This window comes from Podarcis pityusensis (genome assembly GCF_964106645.2).
Source record: "Podarcis pityusensis genome assembly, chromosome: 2".
Taxonomy (NCBI): domain Eukaryota; kingdom Metazoa; phylum Chordata; class Lepidosauria; order Squamata; family Lacertidae; genus Podarcis; species Podarcis pityusensis.
Genome location: NC_138029.1, coordinates 36515668 through 36538825, shown reverse-complemented (window position 1 = coordinate 36538825; position 23158 = coordinate 36515668). Strand labels below are relative to the sequence as shown.

The following is a 23158-nucleotide window of genomic DNA, read 5'->3' as shown; positions in this document are numbered from 1 at the left end:
CAAAAGCAGTGCAGGTTCATGGGGCATGGCAACGTGGATATTTATGTGTCAAGCCACAGGTTAGCTGGTTTGGTTTCTGAGGAATAAGAAGCCATCTCTCCCCCAGAGTCGCTGCCATGCGGAAACCCTCCCAGGGGGCAGCCATTTTGGAAGGCAAGGGTGGAGAGTTTCTGGAGGAAAGATCTTGGTAGACTGGGTGCAAGCTGTTGGCATCTTCCAGGCAATGTTAACCTGGGTTACTTTGCTGGGCTTCTTCATATGTGTTGTCCTTTTTCTGTTTCCTACACCCAGGGGAGCAGCTCAGTGGTTTGGAGTCAGCAGCGACTGTGACGGAAAGCGGCAGCATTGGCAGCGCAAAAGCCTGCAGCACTGCAGCCTGCGGTATGGGAAGCTCAAACCTGCCTACCGAGAAATGGAGCTGCCCAGCCAGGAAGTGCCTTCCTTCCAAGGCACAGAGTCTCCAAAGCCACAGAAAATGCCCAAGGTTGGTCACCCCTTGGTGGTGGAGGTGGTTGCCTTGTGCTTCAGAGCACGAGTGGATCAGCTATTCCTGGATTTGCTTGCGGGGGGGGGGGCTGGGGGGGAGAGCAGAGCTGGATTTAGATCCCAATGTGGATATAGAGCTTGCTGGAGGAGGGCTGGTAGAGCATGTGCCTGGAGGTCCCAGGTTCCATGCATGGCATGTCCACTTGAAAGGACCAAGTAAGAGGTGATATTGAAAGACCTCTCCCTAAGATGCTGCAATGCCACTGCCCATCAGAGGAGACAGAAATACAAGGCTAAATTCTCCAGCAGCCTTCCTTCCTTTGTTTGTTTAGTTGTATATTAGTTGTGGAGGTAGGTGGTGGTGGTGGTGATGATGATGATGATGATAATAATAATAATAATAATAATATATTATTATTTATACATACATACATACATCCCCACCCATCTGGCTGGGCTTCCCCAGCCACTGTGGGCGGCTTCCAACAAAATATTAAAATACAGTAATGCATCAAACATTAAAAGCTTCCCTAAACAGGGCTGCCTTCAGATGTCTTCTAAAATCTGGTAGTTGCTGTTCTCTTTGACATCTGGTGGGAGGGCATTCCACAGGGCGGGTGCCACTACCGAGAAGGCCCTCTGCCTGGTTCCCTGTAACTCAGCTTCTCGCAGTGAGGGGACCGCCAGAAGGCCCTCGGAGCTGAACCTCAGTGTCCGGGCAGAATGATGGGGTTGGAGACGCTCCTTCAGATAATACTGGACCGAGGTGAGGCAAGTCAGAAGGCTGCTACGTGGCTTTAACTTCCATGGAGGGTAATGGATAATGGCAGCCATTTGGGCTCTTGTTTGGTCTTTCAGATTGTTGATCCCCTGGCCCGAGGCCGTCCCTTCCGGCACCCGGATGAGATGGATCGCCCACGCACTCCACACCCTGCCCTGGCCCCAGTGACCCCTGGCGTCATGTCCTTGACATCGTTTGGCAGCGTACGGTCTGGCTACGGCCGCCTTCCCCGCAGGAAGAGGGAATCGGTGGCCCATATGAGTTTCAAGGCAGCTGCAGCTATAATCAGAGTGAGTTGTTTTGTTTTGTTTTGTTCCGCTCCTCTTTCTTTACTGCTGTAGAAGATGCTTTTTGTGTGTGTGGGTGCTGCTTCCTTACCCCTCTTCGCAGCAACAGTACAACCAGATCTCTGAAAACACGGGGAACTTGTGTTGTCCTTCTTCAGAAGTTTCAAATTGGGTGAAAAACGAAAGAAAGAGAAATCCTAGTATTCTCCAGTTCTTTCCAAGTAATCTTATTCCTTCTGATATCATGGCTGTGAAGCTCCATGCGGGATAAAGTTTTTTGAGTGGGTTGGGGTTTTTTGTGGGTGGTGTGGAATAAAATATGATATATGTCAATATGAAAGTATGTCATAGGCCCACCCCAACACATGCTTTTTAAAGGGTGGAATGGTATCATTGTAATCACCGTGAGCAGAAAAGAAAAACTTGTTTTGTAGGATCAACACAAGCTCCTACTTCGCAAACAAGGTCACTGATAATACTGTACATTTAGCTGGCAAAACGTGCTAAATTGATACCAAATCCTAATTTCAGTGAGACCCCAAGAGCCAGTGATCGTTGGGCAGAATCCAGTGTTGTGCAACTGCACTTCCACTCAGACAATGGAGCTCCCTTTTTCTTTTTAAATAGTTGTTATAATTTCAACCCTCCAGAGCAGATTTTTGAGAGCATGAGGGGAAGCCCGAAGTGCAAGCATAAATCCATTCTGCTTGTGCACAGAGAAGCATTAGACTCTAAGGCTGGAATTAACCCTGCTTCCCTAGAAGTAAGCCCAATTAAATTTAGTTTGACTTACTTCTGAGTAGACATGATTAGGATTGCACTGTTAGTCCTTGGGGTGGCCGCATTGCTTGGCATCTCCAAGCCCTTTTTTCAACTTTTAAATTCAGAACTTAAATAGACTTCTCCAGATGGCATGGGATGCCAATGCTTTTCGATTCTGAACTTTCAAAAGTAAGTTGGTTGCTGCTGCTGCTGCTCTTCTGTGCTGTTTTTAGTGTCAAACTGGTGGATCTTTTCAAACATTCTTGCTTTCAATCAAACTTTTAGAAGCATTGGAAATCCTGACAGACACACATCTATGGATTGGGACATAATCCTGTGATCTGCTGACCCGAGCTATTAATTAATTAATTTTATTTGCTTATTTGAAGCATTTCCCCTTCCCCCCCATACGCAAACATTGAAAAAGCAGTTTACAAACCATCCATAAGAAAATAATAATTCAGAAGAACCACCAGGTGATGCTGTTGCATGGCTCAGAGGAAGTGAGGCAGGCTAGGACTGAGAACAACCAATTTGGAAGCCATTCAATATTAGTGCTTGGTTTTTTTCTGTGCAAAGCTACCCTCCTGATATTTGTGCAATGGGCTTGTATCCCAACAGTCTGGCTGAACAGGATGCTGGTGTAGCTGTGTTGCTCTTGTGTGTCGTTCTCAGTTAACCCATATTTGTAGGTTCAAGAGTCTCGGCGTGAACTCTTCACCTTGCTCCTTCCATCTTCGAAAGGGCAGCACCCCAGTAACGAACACCAGGACCTCTCAACTATTAATAGAAAGTGTTTCGAACTTGTTTACTCACTGTTCCAATTTGATTTCTCTGAAAAGGGTCGTTCGGTTCTGGAGCCCTCAGCACCGAAGCGGAGGTGCAACAAGCAGAGCTTTATGTATCCCAGCTTCATGGATGAGGATGTGGTAGATGGCATGGATACGTTTGACTCCTCGTTCTTCAGTAAGGCAAGCATGGTTCCATGGCCTCCCTGCTCCACCCCTTCCCAAGATCTCCCCCCCCCCCAACTTTGATGATGTATCAGGACTACCACCACCACCATAATCTCTCATGGGGAAAGAACTGCGACCATTTCTCAATGAAGCCCCTCTGTTGGCTGTAGGAGGATCTTAGCTTTACTGAATCCTTGCTCCCATCCCTCCCCTCTTGCCTAATGGGATGCCGAAGCTGTTTTCTTCTTTCATTTTCACGTACTGCTTTTTCCCCATGGAGCAGCCACAGTGCATTCACTGGAACCAGCCAACAAAAATAATGTAACATTTAAACAATTGATCCATGTCTTGTTGTTAGCCACAAAGCTTCCCATCGTCTGTTAAGATAGACTTAATTGACCAATGTCTGGAACGTGAGCATGTTGTTTCCTGTAACTGCCTGCAATGGTGCTGCAGCTAGCATTGTTCCAGTGGCTCTCATACAGTTGGGCAACTATGTCAGTCATTTAACAAGACTGAGTCTTGTTCTTGCCAACTAGACAATGACAAGCAGAGGGTTGTATCCAGTGAGACTTCCCCATCTCCCCTCAAAATCTGCTCTGGAAGCTCCTCCAACCCTCTGGAACAGATTTTGAGGGTGTGTGGAGAGTGGGGGCTTCAGGGTGGAGTAGGGGAGAGGGAAAGTTCCATTGCACAAGCAAAAGTCTGTTCTGATAGAAGCAGTGTTGGATATAACCCAACATTTCTGTATCTCTTTCTTGCAGGTTGACGCTCATGATGAGTTGTGCTCCATGCCAGATGATGTGTTTGAGTCCCCACCCCTCTCTGCCACTTACTTCCGAGGGCTTCCTCAGCCAGAGGATGGCAAGTCACCTGAGGCTGAGCAGCCATTTCAGTAAGTTTTGGGCTCCGCTTCAGAACGGCACCACGATCTTCATAGCAATGCATTTCTGCAAGTCTCTTCAGCCTGTAGCCATATTTAAGAGATTACCACCAGCAGCATTGCATGGAAGTGAAGCCAAACACTTATCCCCAATGCCTACAGTGCGATGGTTGGCTAGCCAAGAAACTGCCTCTTTGGTGGTGGCCCCCCTGATTGTAGAATCCTCTTGCCAAAGAGGCTTGCCTGGTGCCTGCTTTGTCATATCAGAAACAGCAACTCCCCCCAAAAATTTCTGGGGGATGAGAATGGGCAGTGTAGGGGAGGCAAAACAAAACCACATTTGATGCATGAGCAAATGGGTGCGCTCCTAAAATACAGGAGAAGAAACCAACCCTCTATATTTATGGTGGGCAGTGGGGACAGAAGCATTTTAAAGCATTGGTATCTGGGAATGGTTCAGTTTGGGCATCTGTGCTGCTTCCGTACTTCAAATCACATAAGCCCTTTCTTCTCTTTCAGGCGGGCAGGACCTTCTCGGGGTCTGCCAGCGGCGGCGGCTGGTCCAAAACGGGGCAAGCGGATTGCTTCCCGGGTGAAACACTTTGCCTTCGACCGCAAGAAGCGATACTACGGGCTGGGAGTGGTGGGCAAGTGGCTGAACAGGACGTATCGGCGGAGCATCAGCAGCATGGTGCGCTCCCAGCTGGAGCTCACGGACAGCCACAGGTGGGAGCATGACTTGCTCACTTAAAGCATGCTGCCGCCGTCACTATAACCCATCATCTGCTTGCTGGAGTCTGAGCAAGGATTTGACCATCTTGCAAAAAGCCTCCTGGTTCCACAGTGGTTCCTTTTTTCTTTTTTTAAAATGACAAGGAACATATCTGCATCACCTCATTGGTTCCTAGCTACTGTGCATTCCTTCAGTTCTATATGTCAGATTAGATGTGTCTTTGCATATCTCAGACAAAGTCCTTTGAGGTGTACATTGCTAAGAGTATTTTGTTAATGAAAGCTCTTCTAGGAATAACCATGGCCTGTGGTGCTTGTCTCCTCTCCCACCTTTTCTTCCATGTCGTGAATAGACCCTACTTCACCTACTGGATCACCTTTGTCCATATCATCATCACCCTTCTGATCATTTGCACCTATGGGATTGCTCCCATTGGCTTTGCCCAGCATCTGACAACAGCATTGGTGAGTCTTAACTATGTGAATGGCATTCTACAGTAGTGTCCTTTAAAAAGCCTCAGAGTGGCTAATAACAATTAAAAACATCAGATCACTACAATGCAAATGATTTGGATGGGCCTCTGGTGTGATCCTGCAGGGCTGTTCCTAGTGCAGCTGAAGAGGTTCACTTTCTCCATTTGCAGGAAACCAATTGCATCTGAAGCACTTCCTCCAAATGTTTTGCTGCAACCGCCAGCTATCTCATCAGCCTGCCTTCAAAGGAGGCCGCTGCAATCACTGATGAGCTAATTACCGTATTTTTCGTCCTATAGGGCGCACCGGCCCATTGGACGCACCTTGTTGTTTTTTGGGGGGGGGAATGAATAAAAAAAAATTATTCCCCCCCCCGCCGCGGCTGCCACCCCAAGCCTTGCGCACACCTGCCCGAAGCACGGGGCACCCGCCGGAGGGCTGCGCGTGCTTCGGGCTGCAGGCTGCCGCCCCAAGCCTCGCGCGCCCGGCAGGACCTCCCGCTGGGCGCGCGAGGCTTGCAGACACTCGCCCGAAGCACGGGGAGCCCTCCGGAGGGCTCCCTGTGCTTCGGGCGACAGGCTGCCGCCCCAAGCCTCGCGCGCTCGGCGGGACCTCCTGCCGGGCGCGCAAGGCTTGCGGACACTCGCTGGGGCTGCAGGCTGCTGCCCGCAAGCCTTGTGAGCCTGCGGAACTCCCGCCGGGCTCGCAAGGCTTGCGGATAGCTTCCTGAAGCCTGGAGAGCGAGAGGGGTCGGTGCGCACCGATGCCTCTCACTCTCCAGGCTTCAGCGAAAGCCTGCATTCGCCCCATAGGACGCACACACATTTCCCCTTCATTTTTGGAGGGGAAAAAGTGCATCCTACGGGGCCAAAAATACGGTAGTGGTTACAGTGACCTTGTTGAACATTGACAGCTGTCAGTCAACCAATGTTGACCTGTGGCAGCTGGGAGAGTTAAGAATTTGATCCACTGGCCAGATCCAGGCCCTCACCCCTGCCATAAAGAGTCTGAGATCTGAGATAACATTGACCTCTTAAGGAAGTATATTCATAATGAAGGAGTCACCACTTAGAGTGCTCTGCCTCTTTTACCAGCCAAGTATTAGACAAGCACACGAGCAGTTGGTGGCATTCTGCAATATACCCTGGACCCAATCTTCTTAGAACTTGAAAGGTCAAAAACAGCACTGTGGATTGTACCTCAAAACTGTCTGGCTCCCAGTGTAGGGCTTTCAGCACAGATGTTACAGCTTTTCTAAAACTAGCTGCAAACGACAGGCCAAGTGCTGCCACATTTTGGAGTGACTGGCATTTCCAGAGTCTACCAAGACAGCCCTCTGATCAGGCAGAAACAAATTGCAGTGCTCTCTGGACTCCACCCCCCCCAAACCATGGCCTGTGAGCTTCATTAAGGTGGTTGACTAAGTGTCTGCGGATTTGTGGTTGAAGACAAAAGACGGTACATCCATCACATTCAGTATTCATATTTATATTTAATTGTGTTTTCATTGCTTCTTTTAATTTATTGTATTACAGATTTAACCCTATGGAATTCAAATTGTAACACAATAAAATGTGATCTGCAAGAAATACAAGAAGCAATTAAAATCATACAGTACCTAGCACTGTGCACTACAGTTGCTGCCACAGGCGGAAAAGCCTTATAAGTGGTCTGCCAAGATCCTCAGCAATTTTCAAGTTGCCCATAGAGTAGGAATCACTGCTGTAGAGTGAACTGGCTATCTGGGAGTCAAAAGTTTTGCAAAAAATTGCAACTAGAAATGCCAGCATATCTAAACAGAATAACTTGACACTAAACAAGCAAGGATTGAATGTATCCTGACAGATGTGTGACACTGGTCACAAATGCAGTTCAGCTAAAGTTTTGGGTTAGGCCTCCTTTAGCTTGGCATGGAATCCCACCTGATGGCAGAGTGGGGAGAGTCCGATCTGGCCTTTGTCTCTGGGTGCTTGCTCCATCTCTTAGCCAGGGAATTTCTCTGCTGTGTCTACAGGTGCTGCGAAACAAAGGCGTCTATGAGAGTGTGAAGTACATGCAGCAAGAGAACTTCTGGATTGGCCCAAGCTCGGTAAATGTTGTGCTTCTGTTTCGTTTGCCTTGTTGAGATCATGCTGTTTAAAGGAAATTCAGTGTATGGCTCTTCAGAGTGCCTTGAATCATCCACACCCCCATAAAGCTTGCCTTACACTAGACTGTAGCTTGTCTGGAGTGAAATGAAGCATGATTTGCTGGTTTGGACAGAACACTAAACCAAGGATGTTGGATTGTTTCTCCTGTGTGCTAATAGGGAGGAGCAAAGTGACCTAGAGTAACTTTGGCTTGCCTTGATACAGTGGTACCTCGGGTTACATACGCTTCAGGTTACATACGCTTCAGGTTACACTCCGCTAACCCAGAAATATTACCTCGGGTTAAGAACTTTGCTTCAGGGTGAGAACAGAAATTGTGCTGTGGCAGCAGGAGGCCCCATTAGCTAAAGTGGTGCTTCAGGTTAAGAACAGTTTCGGGTTAAGAACAGCCCTCCGGAACGAATTAAGTACTTAACCCAAGGTACCACTGTATATGGATGAGGCCGACATGATGCCAGGGTGGCAGCATTGGCGTTGAGAAGTTAGTCTGCCAAACTTCTTTTTCATTGTGACTCTCCCCGCCACCCCTTTTCGTTTCAGATTGACTTGATCCACCTGGGAGCCAAGTACTCTCCCTGCATGAGGAAGGACCAACAGATTGAGAAGTTGATCCAGAAAGAGAGGGATCAAGAACGCGAATCAGGTTGCTGCGTCCAGAATGACAACTCCGGTTGTGTTCAGACTCTGCAGGTGGACTGCTCGGTGAGTGAAATTGCATCAGGGTTTCTCTGGTAGTGGCAACTAACTCCTTTAAACGTTGGCATAATATTTCAATCTGTGGCTTGATGGCCCTGCATTAATGGTGCCTTTATCTGCCATGCCATGAGAGGTCTCAGTTCTCTGGATGATAAGGCAGAGGGGCACTACTTGAGTAGGAAAATGCCCCTTTGCCATCAGTATTGTTTGCTCACATTTTGGATAAATTGCAATTTATGTGACCAGCCAGAGCCCAGAGAAGTTAATGATTGCTTCAGATTTACAAAACCATTCATAGAATGGCGCTGTGGGTTAAACCACAGAGCCTAGGGCTTGCCAATCAGAAGGTCAGCGGTTCAAATCCCTGCGACGGGGTGAGCTCCTGTTGCTTGGTCCCTGCTCCTGCCAACCTAGCAGTTCGAAAGCATGAAGTGCAAGTAGATAAATAGGTACCGCTCAGGCAGGAAGGTAAATGGTGTTTCCGTGTGCTGCTCTGGTTCGCCAGAAGTGGCTTAGTCATGCTGGCCACATGACCCGGAAGCTGTACGCCGGCTCCCTCGGTCAGTAAAGTGAGATGAGAGCCGCAACCCCAGAATCGTCCGTGACTGGACCTAACTGTCATAACTGTCAGGGGTCCCTTTACCTTTACCTTTATGTCTTATAATTGGTATGCTTTGGCGGAGGCAGGCCTGAGGTAACACATTCTCAGTGATGTCCCCGGCCATTAAGAAAATATTTCCTGTGTCAAGTAGAACATTTGTATGAGCAGGCCTCTCTGGTGGGATTCTGCTCCTTTGAAAAATAAAAGTGTGAGAGAGAGATATGAACACTAATTATGTATGTACAAGTGAGAGAGAAATTTAGAAAGTCATTTCTTTGTTTCGCGCATAGGAAACACTGGCTACTTTTGTAAAGTGGCCGGATAATTCACCAGCTTTTGACCTCAACAATTCCAGTCGGAAGAGGATTTCAGGAGCTGTGTGCGCTCAGGATCCCAGGTAAGAAGGGGCATGTGGAGGGGGGGGAAATACATATGTTTAGAGCTGTAGTGGAGCTGGGGGAGGTGATGCTGTGTATGGTAACCCCTCATTACTTGTTGGCTATCTGTCCCCCAACAGGACTTGTGAAGAACCTGCTTCAAATCTGCCACACATCTGGCCTGATGACATCACCAAGTGGCCGGTAAATATTCCTTCCTTCCTTAAATTGTTTGGCACAAATTTATCTTGCAAAATATTTGTACGGTGCAAACAGAGGTGGATGCCCTTTTAGAAACTTTTGCTGAGTGCGGGCGGGGGGGCACACACACACACACACAGAAGTGATTTGTTTATGACTGCCATGTTATCTAATGCAAAGTCCAAGCTGCTTCATGGAGACTGCCTTACGAATGGGACAGTCCACTGAGGAAGGCATTGGACATTGAATGCATGCAGCTGCATGCATGCATCCCTGTCCATCAAACTCAAGCAAGGAAAGACTTGGGTACGCTAGTCTTTTGCATGGCATGCAAGGCTGAACTTTAACAGAGATGGTCTTACTGAAAGACAAAGGTTTGAGGTTTGAGATTCCCCCTTTAATTCCAGATGCATGCAGAGGTGGATGAAGAGGGAAGAAGGCTGTAGCTGTGCAGTGTGTGTGTGTGTGTGTGTGTGTGTGTGTGTGTATTTTAAGGAATGTATTTACATGTGCACATACAGTGGTACCTCTGGTTACGAACTTAATTTGTCCCAGAAGTCCATTTTTAACCTGAAACTGTTCTTAACCGGAGGTACCACTTCAGCTAATAGGGCCTCCCATTGCTGCCACGCTGCTGGCACACAATTTCTGTTCTCATCCTGAGGTAAAGTTCTTAACCTGAGGTACTACTTCCGGGTTAGCGGAGTCTGTAACCTGAGGTTTTTGTAACCCGAGGTACCACTGTACACGCAAATGCACACGCTCAAACCCCAATCCCTTCTTCCATTTTCTTCCTGCCTTCCAGTGAAACGGATCCTAAATCTTTCTGTGTGTAGGATTATAGACTCTAGTAAGCTTTTTAAAAAAATCACAGCCTAGGACTTGGTGATATCATGATTCAGACCCTGAAATACATGGACATGTTCCACCTAGTTGCTGTCAATTAAATTTTGGACAGGAGATAAGGCACAAACACTCACTGTAGTTAGGTAGTACCTGCTGGAAGGATAAACTGCAATGTTCTCATGTTGCCACCCACACTTGACTAATGACTCATGATGGCTGAATCCTGGTTTGGTTGATGATGAAATGGTACTACTCAAACCTCTTTTATTCCTCTTTGTTGTAACCCACACCAAACTAAATACTGTTGGTAGACGGTATTGTTTGTTGCTATGTTATGCATTTTTTTGGTGTGTGTTTTCTATTTTAAACCGTCCTGTGATCCTCGGACGAAGGGAGGCATAGCAATTTAATAAATAAATAAGCAAATTTCTCCTAGCAAATCTTTCCGCTTGGTGATTGCCTGTTGGAAAATAAGGTGATCTGGCTGCAGGACTAGTCATGAGAACATAGCTAGGGGTCTTGGAATCCCTGAACCTGAGTTTATGTGCAAACAATTTTAAGAGGACTGTTGGTTTAGGACAGGGACAGGGGAACCTCTGCCCCCTACCAAATGTTGTTAGTCTCCAACTCCCATCAGCCCCAGACAACCTAGCCAGTTGTCAGGGGTGACCCTGCATCATTGGTTGCATTATGGGCTCCTAATCTCTGGTTTAGGATATCCCCTTGGTTGTGTTCCAGTCTGTCTGTCGCCTGGTAGGTCATTGTAGTAACTGACAGTAGTGGTTAAATGATGAAACTGGCAAGTATGCTGAAGGCAAATTACACATGGATTTACTTAAAACCTTTTCTTCTAATTGTAAACCTTTTATTTACAGATATGTACTGATCAGGCCAAAAGTAACCACACTGGGTTGTTACATATAGACTGTGACATTAAAGGAAGGCCATGCTGTCTTGGAACCAAAGGCAGGTAAGTACTCATGTCTCATGCAGCTCTAAGTGATGGTGTTAGCAGCCACAGACCTGCCTGCTTCTCTTATTTAGGTAGGAACTTGCCTTTGATCCAGTCAGCTTCCTTAGCAATCCTAGGTCAGTTAAGGGAAATTATCCTTTCTTAACATGCTGAATTACAAAGGACACTCAGCAGCACCAGAGCTGAGCTTTCAGAAAGCTTGTATCGTCAGAATCCTGAGATCTAGCTCCTTAGCTTTAGGTAGGTAAAAGAAGAAATAATTTCAACTTAGGAGTCACCAATGTTTTTTGGCCAGTGAGTAGATTTGGAATTTTGAGGAAGTGGCATGGGCACCAGTCACAAAATGGCTGCCATGGGGTGTGGTAAATCCAAAAAGGCTGCTGTGGGGGGGGTGTGGCATAATGGCCTGTGTAGGAGAGACTGAGCAGGGAAAGCAAACAGTCTACTTTGGATTGTTAAGGGGATATTAACTGAGACTTTCCACAGGAACTAAACCCCTATAACGACATTTCTCTCTCTTTGTACTAGTTGTCAGATCACTACTCGAGAGTACTGCGAATTCATGCATGGCTACTTTCATGAAGAAGCAACTCTCTGTTCACAGGCAAGTAATGTCCCAGGGTTTGTAAGTGGGAAATCCTCTTAAAGTTCAGCCCCTGCTTGAAGTTAATATGACCACTTACATGCTAGGAAAGTCCAGTAAGAAGGTGAACGAGCATCAATTCCATCACAGCAAAACTGGGTTCAGAGGGTTCCATTTGTCTACATGCTTTAATGTTTTCTCTCTCTCTCCCCTCCCCTCCCCCCTCCCCCCAGGTACACTGCATGGATGAGGTGTGTGGCCTCCTGCCATTTAGGAACCCAGAGAGTCCTGATCAGATTTATAGACTCTGGTTGTCCTTATTTCTTCATGCAGGGTAGGTGAGAAGATTGTGGGGAGTGCAGTGCCTTGGGTCTGAGCCTTTTGGGCTCTGTGGCTGGTTTTTTGTTTTGCCTGTCAAAGCCTTTTCATTGAAGCTTTTATATTCCACACATTTTTCAAGACCTTGTGCAGTTATTTTCTCCCCAGCACTGTGCTGCGTTGGTCAGTCAGGCAGAGAGATGGTGGCTGTGGATGATTAAGAATTTGAACCCTGGTCTCCCCAGTCCTTGTTAGACACTCTGCCCAGTGTACCACTCCAGCTGATCACTGGTTTCAGGTGCCTTTGGCCCTGCCTTGCCTGTCAAGCTGCAAGGAACAGATTGAAATCTGCCCGTATTTCTTTTGCATTAGGAATCTCAGGCTCTAGAGACATTCCACCTTCTAACTTTGTTTCTGTGACACCCCTTCCTTCCTGGATTCCTATTTTGTTATTATAACTGACACACCTGTTTCTGTCAGTCTGACCCAGACAGTTTAAATGGGACTCTTCTGGTTGTGGCCTGGATTTATGGTCTTGGGTTTATTGCTCAGGACTTTATCTTGCAAGGATGCCTAACCTATCCTTGGGCCTTTGCCCCCCTCCCGACCCTCTAAATTTGACCTTTGATTCTGTGACTGAGTCCTGGCAACGTGCCCTGACAAACTGTCCCTTTTTGAATATCGACTTCACAACCACTTGCGCAAATCCAGAGATGTTTCTCAAATTGCCAAAGGCCCATAGATAGATAGATAAACTTTATTCGCATTAGCCAATGGCCAATGGCCATGGCAACATAAAACAAGGAATATATTCAAATAAAAAGACAGCAATGGGTAAAAAGGGCAATCAAATGACCAAGATTATCGTTCAGATAGTGGCCCTTAATCTCATTGCACCCTCGATAAACCTAGCAACCTTTGCTGTTGTCTGATCATTTTGATCTGATAAAAGAAAGAAAAATGTGGCCTCAGATGGGCGGCCTGGGATGGTAAGTAAGAGTGGGGTAATGATCTCATTCCTCAGATCTTTATAAAGGGGGCAGGACAGGAGAACATGAGCCACTGTTTCTGGATTGCCAAAGGCCCATTTAGCATGATGGACATTACTTGTGAGTTTACTCAGATAAGAAGGGAGGAAGGAATGCTGTTGTGATGCCAACTAGGAGCTCATTGCAAAGCATCCGTCTGTCTTTGCCCTGTAGGGTTATCCACTGCCTGGTGTCGGTGATCTTTCAGATGACAGTCCTCAGGGATTTGGAGAAGCTGGCAGGCTGGCATAGAATCTCCATCATTTACATACTCAGTGGCATCACAGGCAATCTGGCGAGTGCCATCTTCCTTCCATACAGAGCAGAGGTAAGTGCCACCTTCCCTTCATGCAGTGGTGAGGTTAGAACCCCTTTTTTGGAGAGTGACTAAATAGTGAACTCCTTATCTGAGCAGCAGTTCTTATGGATGCACTCTCAAGAAGGAGAAATCAGCTGGCTGGCTGGCTAGCTCAGGGGTCAGCAAACTTTTTCAGCAGGGGGCCGGTCCACTGTCCCTCAGACCTTGTGTCCCACAAATAACCCAGAGATGCATTATAAATAAAAGCACACATTCTACTCATGTAAAAACATGCTGATTCCCAGACCGTCCACGGGTCGGATTTTGAAGGCGATTGGGCCGGATCTGGTCCCCCGGGCCTTAGTTTGCCTACCCATGGGCTAGCTGGACCAATTGAATGGGAGCACTCCATACGGCAGCATTTTGTCTTCATGTGACTTCCTCTTGTGCATGACAACCTAAGTAGAAAATGCCCCAGCTGTATTCAGAACTGGGCATGCCCATGGAATCAGAAGTGCCGGAAGACCTAAAGCCTGCAGCCCTGCAGATGTGGTAGGACTACAACTCTCATCATCCCTCACCATTTGCTATGCTGTCTAGGGGTGATGGGGATTTGGAGGCCCTCGAGGTCTGGCAGGCTGCAGGTTTCCTCCATCCCTATGTTTAAAGGGAAGGGGGTTTGATAAGTCTGAGCAGCCAGCAAGAATGCCTTTCCTCTATACAACAAGCTCTCAAATTGACAGTGCAGAAATGAGGTTGATAATGAGCAGTGTGTGTGATCCGTACGATGCCATTGTGATTTTAGCATCAGATTTTCAGGTGTTAAAAATATTTGGGAAAGAGAAGAAGGAAGCATTTACGGGGGGGGGGAGAGAGATAACAAAGACTAGGGAAGGCACCCCGTGAACAATGTAAATAAGGTGGCTGCAGATCTTGCACCCTCCTGCACCACGTCTGCCTATTGGAAACTCTACCTTTAGTTCCTGAAGTCACACAGAAGTCGCCACACATGTTCTCACATTTCTTGCCACCCCAGAAAAAGAGAAGTATGGAAGTGGTGTGCTAATGCCATGTTTGGTTTGAATCTCAGGCGTAATTTAAAGTAAACTGGACATAGGAAGCTGCCTTTTACTGAGTTAGACCATTTGTCCATCTAGCTTGGTATTGTCTACAGTAACTGGCAGTGACTCTCTAGGATTTCAGGCATGTTCCTGGCTTTCTGTGTACAGAGGGAAAGGCCTGTGCATTGGGAAGCATTGAAATATACGCTCCCCACTTGATGTCTGGAGACGGGCAGTCCCAAGAGGGCTTGTTTCATTTGATATTTCAGCATATTTGAGTAGGCCTCCCCATAGCTCTCTTGGCATTATGGAGTCAGTGCCCTTTTCTGCACTCATTTTTGATAGGTGGCTAACAACTTGAGCTGCTTCTGACAACCCTTTGATGCCTGGAAAAGAAAACACGAAGAAGTGGTGGGGTTGTGCATGCAAGCCTTGCCCCAGCATTTGCATCGATTTGTGAAGGTCTAAAGAGGGCTTCTATCTAGGAAACCCCCTGTTGGAAACCTCTATGTGGTTGGAAATCCTGCACACTTTTAAGTTGTGTTCATCTGAACGTGCTTAGATGCCCCCTTCAGGCCTTCTGCCTTGATGCAGGAAGATCAGGGTGGTGCATGGCAGGACCGGCATATTGGACAAAGTGCGCACACACCCTGCACACTCCCTCTGCCCCCACAATTGTTGCTTAGAAATGAAGGTGGACTTTTGTCGTCTGCCATGGAAACATCTGGGCCCATTGTCAATGTTATTGTGGAGCAAACTGGCTAATGGGGTTTTAAAAGGGAAACCTGTGAGCTGCATCTGGCAAATTGGCCTCCTGTTGTGTTCCCTCGCCTTGGAGGGATTATTTCAGGAGCTGCTTTCCCTTAGCTTTATCCTCCCACCTCCTCTGCTCCTCTCGGCCCACGTGAAGGTGATGTTACTGCAGGTGAGTGATGTCATGGCCCTGAGTGAGCTGCCAGCTGGCCAGCTGCCAGCTGACTCCTGACATCGCCCAGGCACGTGAGAGCAAAAAGAAGCTCTGCTTTGGTTTCCTTGAAGATATGAGAAAGGAGATTTTGCAGAGAGTCATAAGCAGCTACAGCCAGCAAGGTGGAGCTATCCTTTTACTCAAGCTTTAAATTTCCCTTCCACACTATTTGTGTGTATGTGTTCTTGCATGCTCTTCAACACAAAGGGCTCTCAGAGTGTCTCTCAAACCAATGTCAGGTAATAAAGCATCTCTCCAATGTCATGTTCCTCTGGAGCAAAGGTGGTCTGGCTCAGTGTGGTGTTCAAGCTGGAAGGGCCTTCCCCTTGCAGGCAGTGACCAGCTCCTGTGTACCAAGGCTGGGAAAACTCAGGCCAGAGGGGATGCTTGTAAACCTCAAGACCCCTCGTTGTGTCCCTCATGAAACTTCCAGGCTACAGCCTTCCACTTCCCTGCTCCAAACCCTCCACAAGTGCTTTTGACTTGAATGTGTGGTGATGCCCCTTGCTTGACTGGATGGGATGTTGTTGTTGTTTAGTCGTTTAGACGTGTTTGACTCTTCGTGACCCCATGGACCAGAGCACACCAGGCACTCCTGTCTTCCACTGCCTCCCGCAGTTGATAGGGGGGTGTTTATGTGTGTAGGCCTGACCTTCTGTTTGTAGCTAGAATGTACTCTACTGTACATCATATCTGTGGCTCCAGTTAGTTTTGCCTCTGACCCCACCCACCCCAGCATGTGGCCCCCAGAAAGTTGTTCATTATGGAATGTAACCCTTGGTATGGGAAAGATTCACCGCCACTGCTATCTATACTAAGACTAAACTCATTATTTGAGTGCCTATTCAAATGGCATTATCCATACACAAGAAGGAAGGTATCAGCAGACTTAGGAGACCCCTCTCCCAAGGTTTACAGAAGTCCAGAATAACTTAAGAGGTGGGGGGATAACACCAGAGGTGGTGGGCTGCTGGCCAGGATTATTGAGTTTGTGTCCCCAAGAAATTCCATTGTTTAAAGGCAGAACAAAAGCTCTGTCTGATGTGCACAATTTAGAGGCATAGAATTTCCTTGAGAGCAAGTGTAGCAATCTTTCCACCACCCCTTTTTTGCTGAGGGATATATATGTGTGTGTTTATACTACTATGAGAGCTCTTTCACAACACACTCGCATGGATGTTGTGGGGTGGGGGGAGTCATCTATGCAATAACACTGATGGTGACTCTTCAAAAATTAGTGTGAATTAGCCTTTAGCTGTCTAGTGTCTTATCAACCCTTTGGAGAACTAATTGCACTTTAATCCTCCAGAAGATGGTGAAAGAAGCTTACAACTGTGGGGTTGTGTTTTTTAAAAAATAATAATCCCAATGGACCTTGACTTGAAGATAAATGTGCTTTGGACCAGAACTTTAGACTTCCTGTTTGGAAGAAAGAGGGATGGCAGAAACCTCTGCACCTGCAAAGTGACAAAGAATATTGTCTTGTACGTAATTTCATTAGAAAGACTTAAATAGATATTCTACGTATGTGCACAGTTCAGCTCTCTTGGCAAAAAAACAGAAGGCCATTATATGAGAAACTAAGAAGCTTACAGCAAGGTAGATGCTGACAGTGAGGTGTCAGTGCCTCTTTTTGGGTGGCTGTTGTGGACAGCCTCCCTGGTTTTATTCTCTTCAGTCAGATGTGGGAGCGAAGTGATGCTTTAGCAATTGCAGCTGTCTGGTTTCCATGTGCTGAACCAGCACATGCTGGCTGCCCTATTTGTTCACACGTGAGGGTGCCCACCCCCCCTTTTATAGTTGATGGAACAGGCAGGTGGCTAATCTGACGTCCTGACAGGCTCTAAAGGAGATCACCCATCTAATCCCTTGGATCTCATCAGCAGCTTCTCCACCTACAGCCTTGTGGGGCAGCGGCTGCAGCCGGCTGCTGAGTCACTGCAAGCTCCTGAGCCTTCCCCTTCTGAAATGACTCTCAAGCATTGCAGCTTCATTCCATCCTTAGGCACACCAGCCTGGGGGGCCCCACCTTGATAGGGCATTTGCCTGGAAACTGGGATGAGCTAATGCAACCTGTGTGACTTGGTGGTTGCACCAAGGATGGCAGCCCTTGGTGGTTTTAGGGGCTGCCCTATGTTGTTAAGTTCATATTTTAAAAAAGGAATGATCTGCCAACTGGAAAGCACCATATAATTGAAGAGGTATCATTACTTGTTTGGGTGGTGTTCATTTTTTGGTTTTTTAAATAATACTTTATTATGCAAACTATTTACAGTCTTTGTATGTGGTACCATTTTATAGGTAAATGCAGTGTTTTCACCTTCAGTTTCTTAAACTTACCTCTTCATTTGGTTGTCAAAAAGAATTGCATTCTAACATGAAGAGGTTATTGTTAATCACTTTGCACAACTCTAGTTCCCTGGCATGAAACTTTTTTAACTGCTAAACACACACACCTTCACCAGTACTCTGTGCGCTCTTGGTGCTTAGGAAAACTGGATTCTGCCACTGGTCTCAATGATTGAAATTTACTCAGTTCCCTCTGCTTCTAGGCAAGGAGCTGTACTGGACATTGTCCTTCTACTCCAGCTTCTGTGTCCTCACCAGATGTTGCCTATTAGTTTTGAGCCTATCTTCATGAGGAGTATATATCCTTCTTTTTGACTAGAACCCTCAAGCCAGCTAAGAACTTCTATAAAATACAACAGATACAACGAAAAGCACATGCTCGCAAAACAACCAGCCCAGCTGAAACAGGGACATTATACCCCTTAGTGTTGTTGTTTTATTGCTACTGCTACTACTACAAAATCCTGTTACTCACAGGTTTCTGAATTCTGGGCTTGGTGCCAAATGAAGCAGTGCTACTGCTCTTGAGAAAAATTGCAGAAACATTGCCCTGGCCTTAGCCTATGTCCCTTAGGATGTATGGGGCATACTAACCGCAGGACTTGCTTCTGCGTGTGGTTGGATGATTGATTGGTCTGTATCCCTGAGTGCAGGCAGAGGAGAGCATAGAATATTCCATTCCTGCGGGACCCCCATCTCCTTTAATCCAGCACTTGGGGAAGGCACAAGGAAATTACGGCCATTCTGAAGGGCTCCAGTCAGCCAAGATGGGCTGCACACCCTTTGCTGAGTTCTAGCATCCCAGCACAATAGCCTGGCTTTCATGGGGCTGGTTGGCCCATCCTTTGCCAACTGAGTGGCCTCTGGTTGTTTTGGACGACAACTTCATTGTGCTGGCTGGAGCTGATGGGAGCAGCAGGCCAAAATATCTGGCAAGGACTCGATTATCTAGTGAATTTATGGTCCCTTGATTTAGACAAACACACTGTAACCTTGAATAACCTTTAATTTCCCTCTTGTTTTAATATGACTCGGGCCTTTCTCTTTTGCTGTATGAGTTCTAGGGCCTAAACCAAGGTAAAAACATAGCAATGAACCCCAAGTATGCTTTATTTTGACTTGGCAGTTCTGTGCTCTGCTCAAGACCTATGAGCTGAATTCTGAATATTGGTGTTTCTAAATGTTGCTCTGATGGAAGGAAAGTTTCAGTGTGACTCTGTCCAGTTCTGTTTGAGGACAGGGAAGGTGGCTTGCACAGTGGGGATTAGCTGCTGAATGATGGCAGAAGTCAAAGCCCATGTGAAAGAAAGTAGGTGATGCAGATTTGAGATCCAAACTTCCTTTGTTTTAGGCTACAGGAAATGTTTAGCTCTCATGGTTGGGCAAGATATTTTTGTAAACGTTCGTGCAAAGGGCCTGGCGTTCAGGTAGGGACTGTCAGCCGTACCTGTTTAGCTACGTACCTGTATCTCATGAATTCCAAATGCTGTTTTTAATTATTATTTTTTAAACCCTACAAAAACTCAAATATCAGATTGAGAATAAATCATGCAATATTTTGCAAAATGACCATCATGCCCTTTGATGCCAAGTGCCGAACTTACATGTTTGGTTCCCCACCCCCAAAAAAGGGGGTTTCTTTAGCACATATTGAGAAATCTTTTAGGGCAGAACAGAAGGGCCTTGCCATGCAAAACATAACATCATCATCATCATCATTATTATTAAATTTATATACTGTACCACCTTTCATCTGAAGATCTTTAGTGATTATAGTGCAACCTTTGCAAAACCAGAATGAAGACTTCCATCCTAAACTCATGTAATAGGGAGAGAATCTAACTAAATTCATAGAATACATATGTTTAAGTTTGTGCTATCTGGAATTGACACAACACAAAGCTGTTACCTTCCAGGGCAAGGAAACCTGTGGGCCTCCATATGTTGGATTGCAACTTTTAGCATCCCTGACCACTGGAGTTGATGGCAGCTAGGAATCCAACAACCCCTGGAGAGCCAGAGATTTTCCCCACCCCTCCTTTGGGGGTCAAAGGGTTGGGTCATAAGTACAGCTTATTACAACCCCCAACCTCCCGACTTGTTGCCCTGATGAGTTGCTTTCATCCCGTTTTGTGCTCTGAGCTCTAGCTCAGTGTTCTCTACCCTGAGTGGCAACATCAAGTTCTTAAGCTCTCCTCCCACTGAATGTGGGGCTTTGTGTGTGTACAAATATGTGCCCCACCTGAGACATTTGCTGGTACCGGCCAAAACTTGCTCTTGGCACTGTGATCTGAGGGATTTGAAACCACAACCCCAGAGGAGATGAAACTGAACCTAGGTTCAAGATCTGAACCTCAAAGTTCTTGCAGTGGAACCGATACTCATTCCCCTTGATCAACAAACCAACCGTTAAGGCTTAATGAGAATAACGGTAAGTTTACCATGCAGCACAATAAATCACTGTACTTACAGCTTCTGGGACTCTGTTGCCCATTTGCTTTTCCAGGGTTCTCTGTTGTGGAGAGATGAGAAAGCCTGGCTGGCCTAAGAGCGGACTGCATCTTGCGTGATTTATTTTTAAGTTTCTTTTTCCTCCTTCCCTCTTCTAGGTGGGCCCTGCAGGATCCCAGTTCGGCTTGTTAGCCTGCCTTTTTGTGGAGCTTTTCCAGAGCTGGCAGGTCCTCGAGAAGCCCATGAAGGCTTTCCTGAACCTTTCTGGGATCGTCCTCTTCCTCTTCCTCTGCGGCCTCCTGCCATGGATTGACAACATTGCACACATCTTTGGCTTCCTCAGTGGCCTGCTGCTCTCTTTCGCCTTCCTGCCCTACATCACCTTTGGCACGATGGACAAGTACCGCAAGAGAGTCATGATCATCGTCTCGATGCTGGTCTTCATCGGGCTCTTCGCATCTCTGGTGATCTGGCTCTATGTGTACCCTATTAACTGGCACTGGATTGAGCACCTCACTTGCCTGCCTTTCACTGACAGGTTCTGCGAGAAGTATGATCTGAACCAGGTCTTGCATTGATGGAGCTGGGAGGCTGTGGAATGGGGCTTGCAGGAGAGGATTTTAAACTTGGGATACCTGTCGGATGTTGAGCAGCAGTGGAATAGACAGAGGCAACACTGGCAGTCAAAAAAGGCAAAACATCTGCACTTCTCCAGCTTTCCCTGTACCACTCGTGAAACATTCACGCTCCAAGTGCTGAAGCAGAAGACCTGTTACCTTTTGCAAAACTCCTAGGTGCAAGGGATAAAGTCATAAGCCAACCTGTCTCTTGTATGTTCCTCTCTGACAGTTCTGGGCACCAAGCAGCCATCATTGAGAGGTATAGCTTTGAAGCAACATCACCCTGTTTGGTGTCCGAATTGGGTCAGAGTCTCTTACGAGAGGCTTCTCCACTACAGTGCCTGCAGCGGGTGGCAATCTTTGCTGAAGTTTCGATGTTGCGATAACCACCAACCATTTGGAATGTAATAGAGAATCTACAAGCTCTGCCTCTTAGGCCGAGTTCCTTTCTATGAGCTGCCAAAGCAGCCAATGCCATCCTTCATCCATAGGACTGATTAGGTCCTTTGTGGGATGGAGAGGCCTGAGAGGCAGTCACTTCAAAAGAGCACTTTAGTGATGAGGCAACATCCTGTTGAACTGCTCGTATTTACCGTCTGCCTGTGTCTATGGTTTCCTACTTGAAGTTCCTCCTTTTATGCAACTCCTGGTTTTGGGGGCCCTTTTCCTAATTGCCTTATGGCACAAGATGGTGCTTGGACTTTGTGGCAATCTTCCCTGCCTTAGTGCCTTTTTGTGGTACTGTGAATTGTACTGTGAAAACAAACAACCTGGTCTTTTTTGCCCAAGGGATATTTTATATGCATTTCTCTTCTCCCCTGCCCCTTCTTTACATTTGCGATCTCTGCTACCAAACACTTTCTGGCAAGTAGCGTTGATGCTTTTAAAGAAACCTTGTGCCATCTGGAAGAAGTGTTAGTACCTCGTCCAGTATTTATACGGAGTGAATTTAAATTTCTGTAGCAAACTTGAAGGATAACTTCACTCTGATAAAGAGGCCAGGCTCACGCTGTAGCGACAGATGAGATTGTTGTGTGGAGGGTGGAGGAGGATATTTTTGGTCTAAATAAATTAACTTTAAATTTATCAAAAGCAAATGTGCGTGTGTGTTTTAAAAATGTGATTTATTTAGTGCCTTGTGTAAACCTTTTAGCCAGGGATGGAAATAGTTTGTCTTGTAAGTGGCCCCACGTAATAGACGTTGGTAAATCTGCAAAATGTTGTTGCTCCAGTGACTGACTTTATTTTTAGAACGCGTTTACAAAGAAAAAATGTATTAAAGAAACCCCAAACCCTCCCTTTTATTTAATGTGTAATTCCTTGCAGTTCTCTAGATTTAGCAAGTTTTCATGAGATTGCCATCAGAGCACAGGAGGTCCATGGGGTAAGGCCCCATTGCAGGTATATCTAGGTCTACCTACGGCTGTCATTCAGCTAATGTCTGGAAGAGCCCTAGCCTTCTTATGTTGCTCACATTGTCTAACCAGCCACTTCCCAAGTTGCATTACCCTGTGCCCTTGCCAGCCGCCTTCTGTATACCACTCGGATGTCCCTCAGGACCTTCAGCTGATCGCAATATAAGTATTTTTAACTTCTTGCAACCTTTCTCTCCACCTCCCATCCAGGTCTTAAACCTGCCCCATTGCCTGCACAAAATTACATTCCACCATCTTATCACTGCCTGATTTGATTACATAATTGGGAGTGGTGAAGGAAGGGTGTATAAAAAGCAAGACCCTCTTAGGAAAAAAAAAACACCGTTATTTATTTGCTGACTCAGCAAAGTGAAAAATGGCATGCAAAGGGTTGTGGGAGGGGGAGAAAACAAATGCTTTTTCTTGCTTAGTGGAAGGAGCTACAAGTGTTGATCAGCGTCCAGGGCTAACCCGCATGCCTTGGGCACCAAGATAACATACATTTCAATCCAGCCATTTTACTGTTAGTATAACCTCAAACAGATTACACTTATTTCACTTGTGAAACCCTTCCCCAACTCCAGAGCTTTTAAGAAACAGGCACCTGCTCTGGCCATGAGAAAGGCATATAAGAAACCCATCTTAAGTAGATCACTTTGGGATCCAAAACTTGCTCCTCCTCAGTTTTTGCTTTCCCAGCAACTGTAATGTGTAGGTAATCTAGCACAAGAGAATGCCCACGTTTGCACTGGACCATAACTAAACTTAAAAAGCATTTCTACTTTAGTTGTAGCCATGGAGCTACAACGCATGCAACTATGAAAGCTGTGTCATGGTGGTTTTTGCCAACTTCCAAACATTAT

At 46.5% G+C, this 23158-nt stretch overlaps 1 protein-coding gene across 4 annotated transcripts in view; it reads left to right on the top strand.

Moving 5' to 3' along the window:
- Positions 1–22177, top strand: part of RHBDF2 (rhomboid 5 homolog 2) — a 61177-nt gene extending 39000 nt beyond the window's left edge. For all 4 annotated transcript variants that reach the window (XM_080993690.1, XM_080993692.1, XM_080993693.1 and 1 more), the window contains exons 4-18: positions 292–484; positions 1345–1557; positions 3159–3287; positions 4037–4167; positions 4675–4881; positions 5241–5352; positions 7376–7450; positions 8052–8213; positions 9099–9205; positions 9326–9389; positions 11108–11202; positions 11734–11809; positions 12022–12122; positions 13309–13462; positions 20419–22177. In XM_080993690.1, coding sequence (XP_080849816.1) covers positions 292–484; positions 1345–1557; positions 3159–3287; positions 4037–4167; positions 4675–4881; positions 5241–5352; positions 7376–7450; positions 8052–8213; positions 9099–9205; positions 9326–9389; positions 11108–11202; positions 11734–11809; positions 12022–12122; positions 13309–13462; positions 20419–20838 — 2239 coding nt within the window. In that variant the 3' untranslated portion in view covers positions 20839–22177. The remainder of the gene's footprint in view (positions 1–291; positions 485–1344; positions 1558–3158; positions 3288–4036; positions 4168–4674; positions 4882–5240; positions 5353–7375; positions 7451–8051; positions 8214–9098; positions 9206–9325; positions 9390–11107; positions 11203–11733; positions 11810–12021; positions 12123–13308; positions 13463–20418) is intronic.
- The last annotated feature ends 981 nt before the right edge of the window (positions 22178–23158 follow it).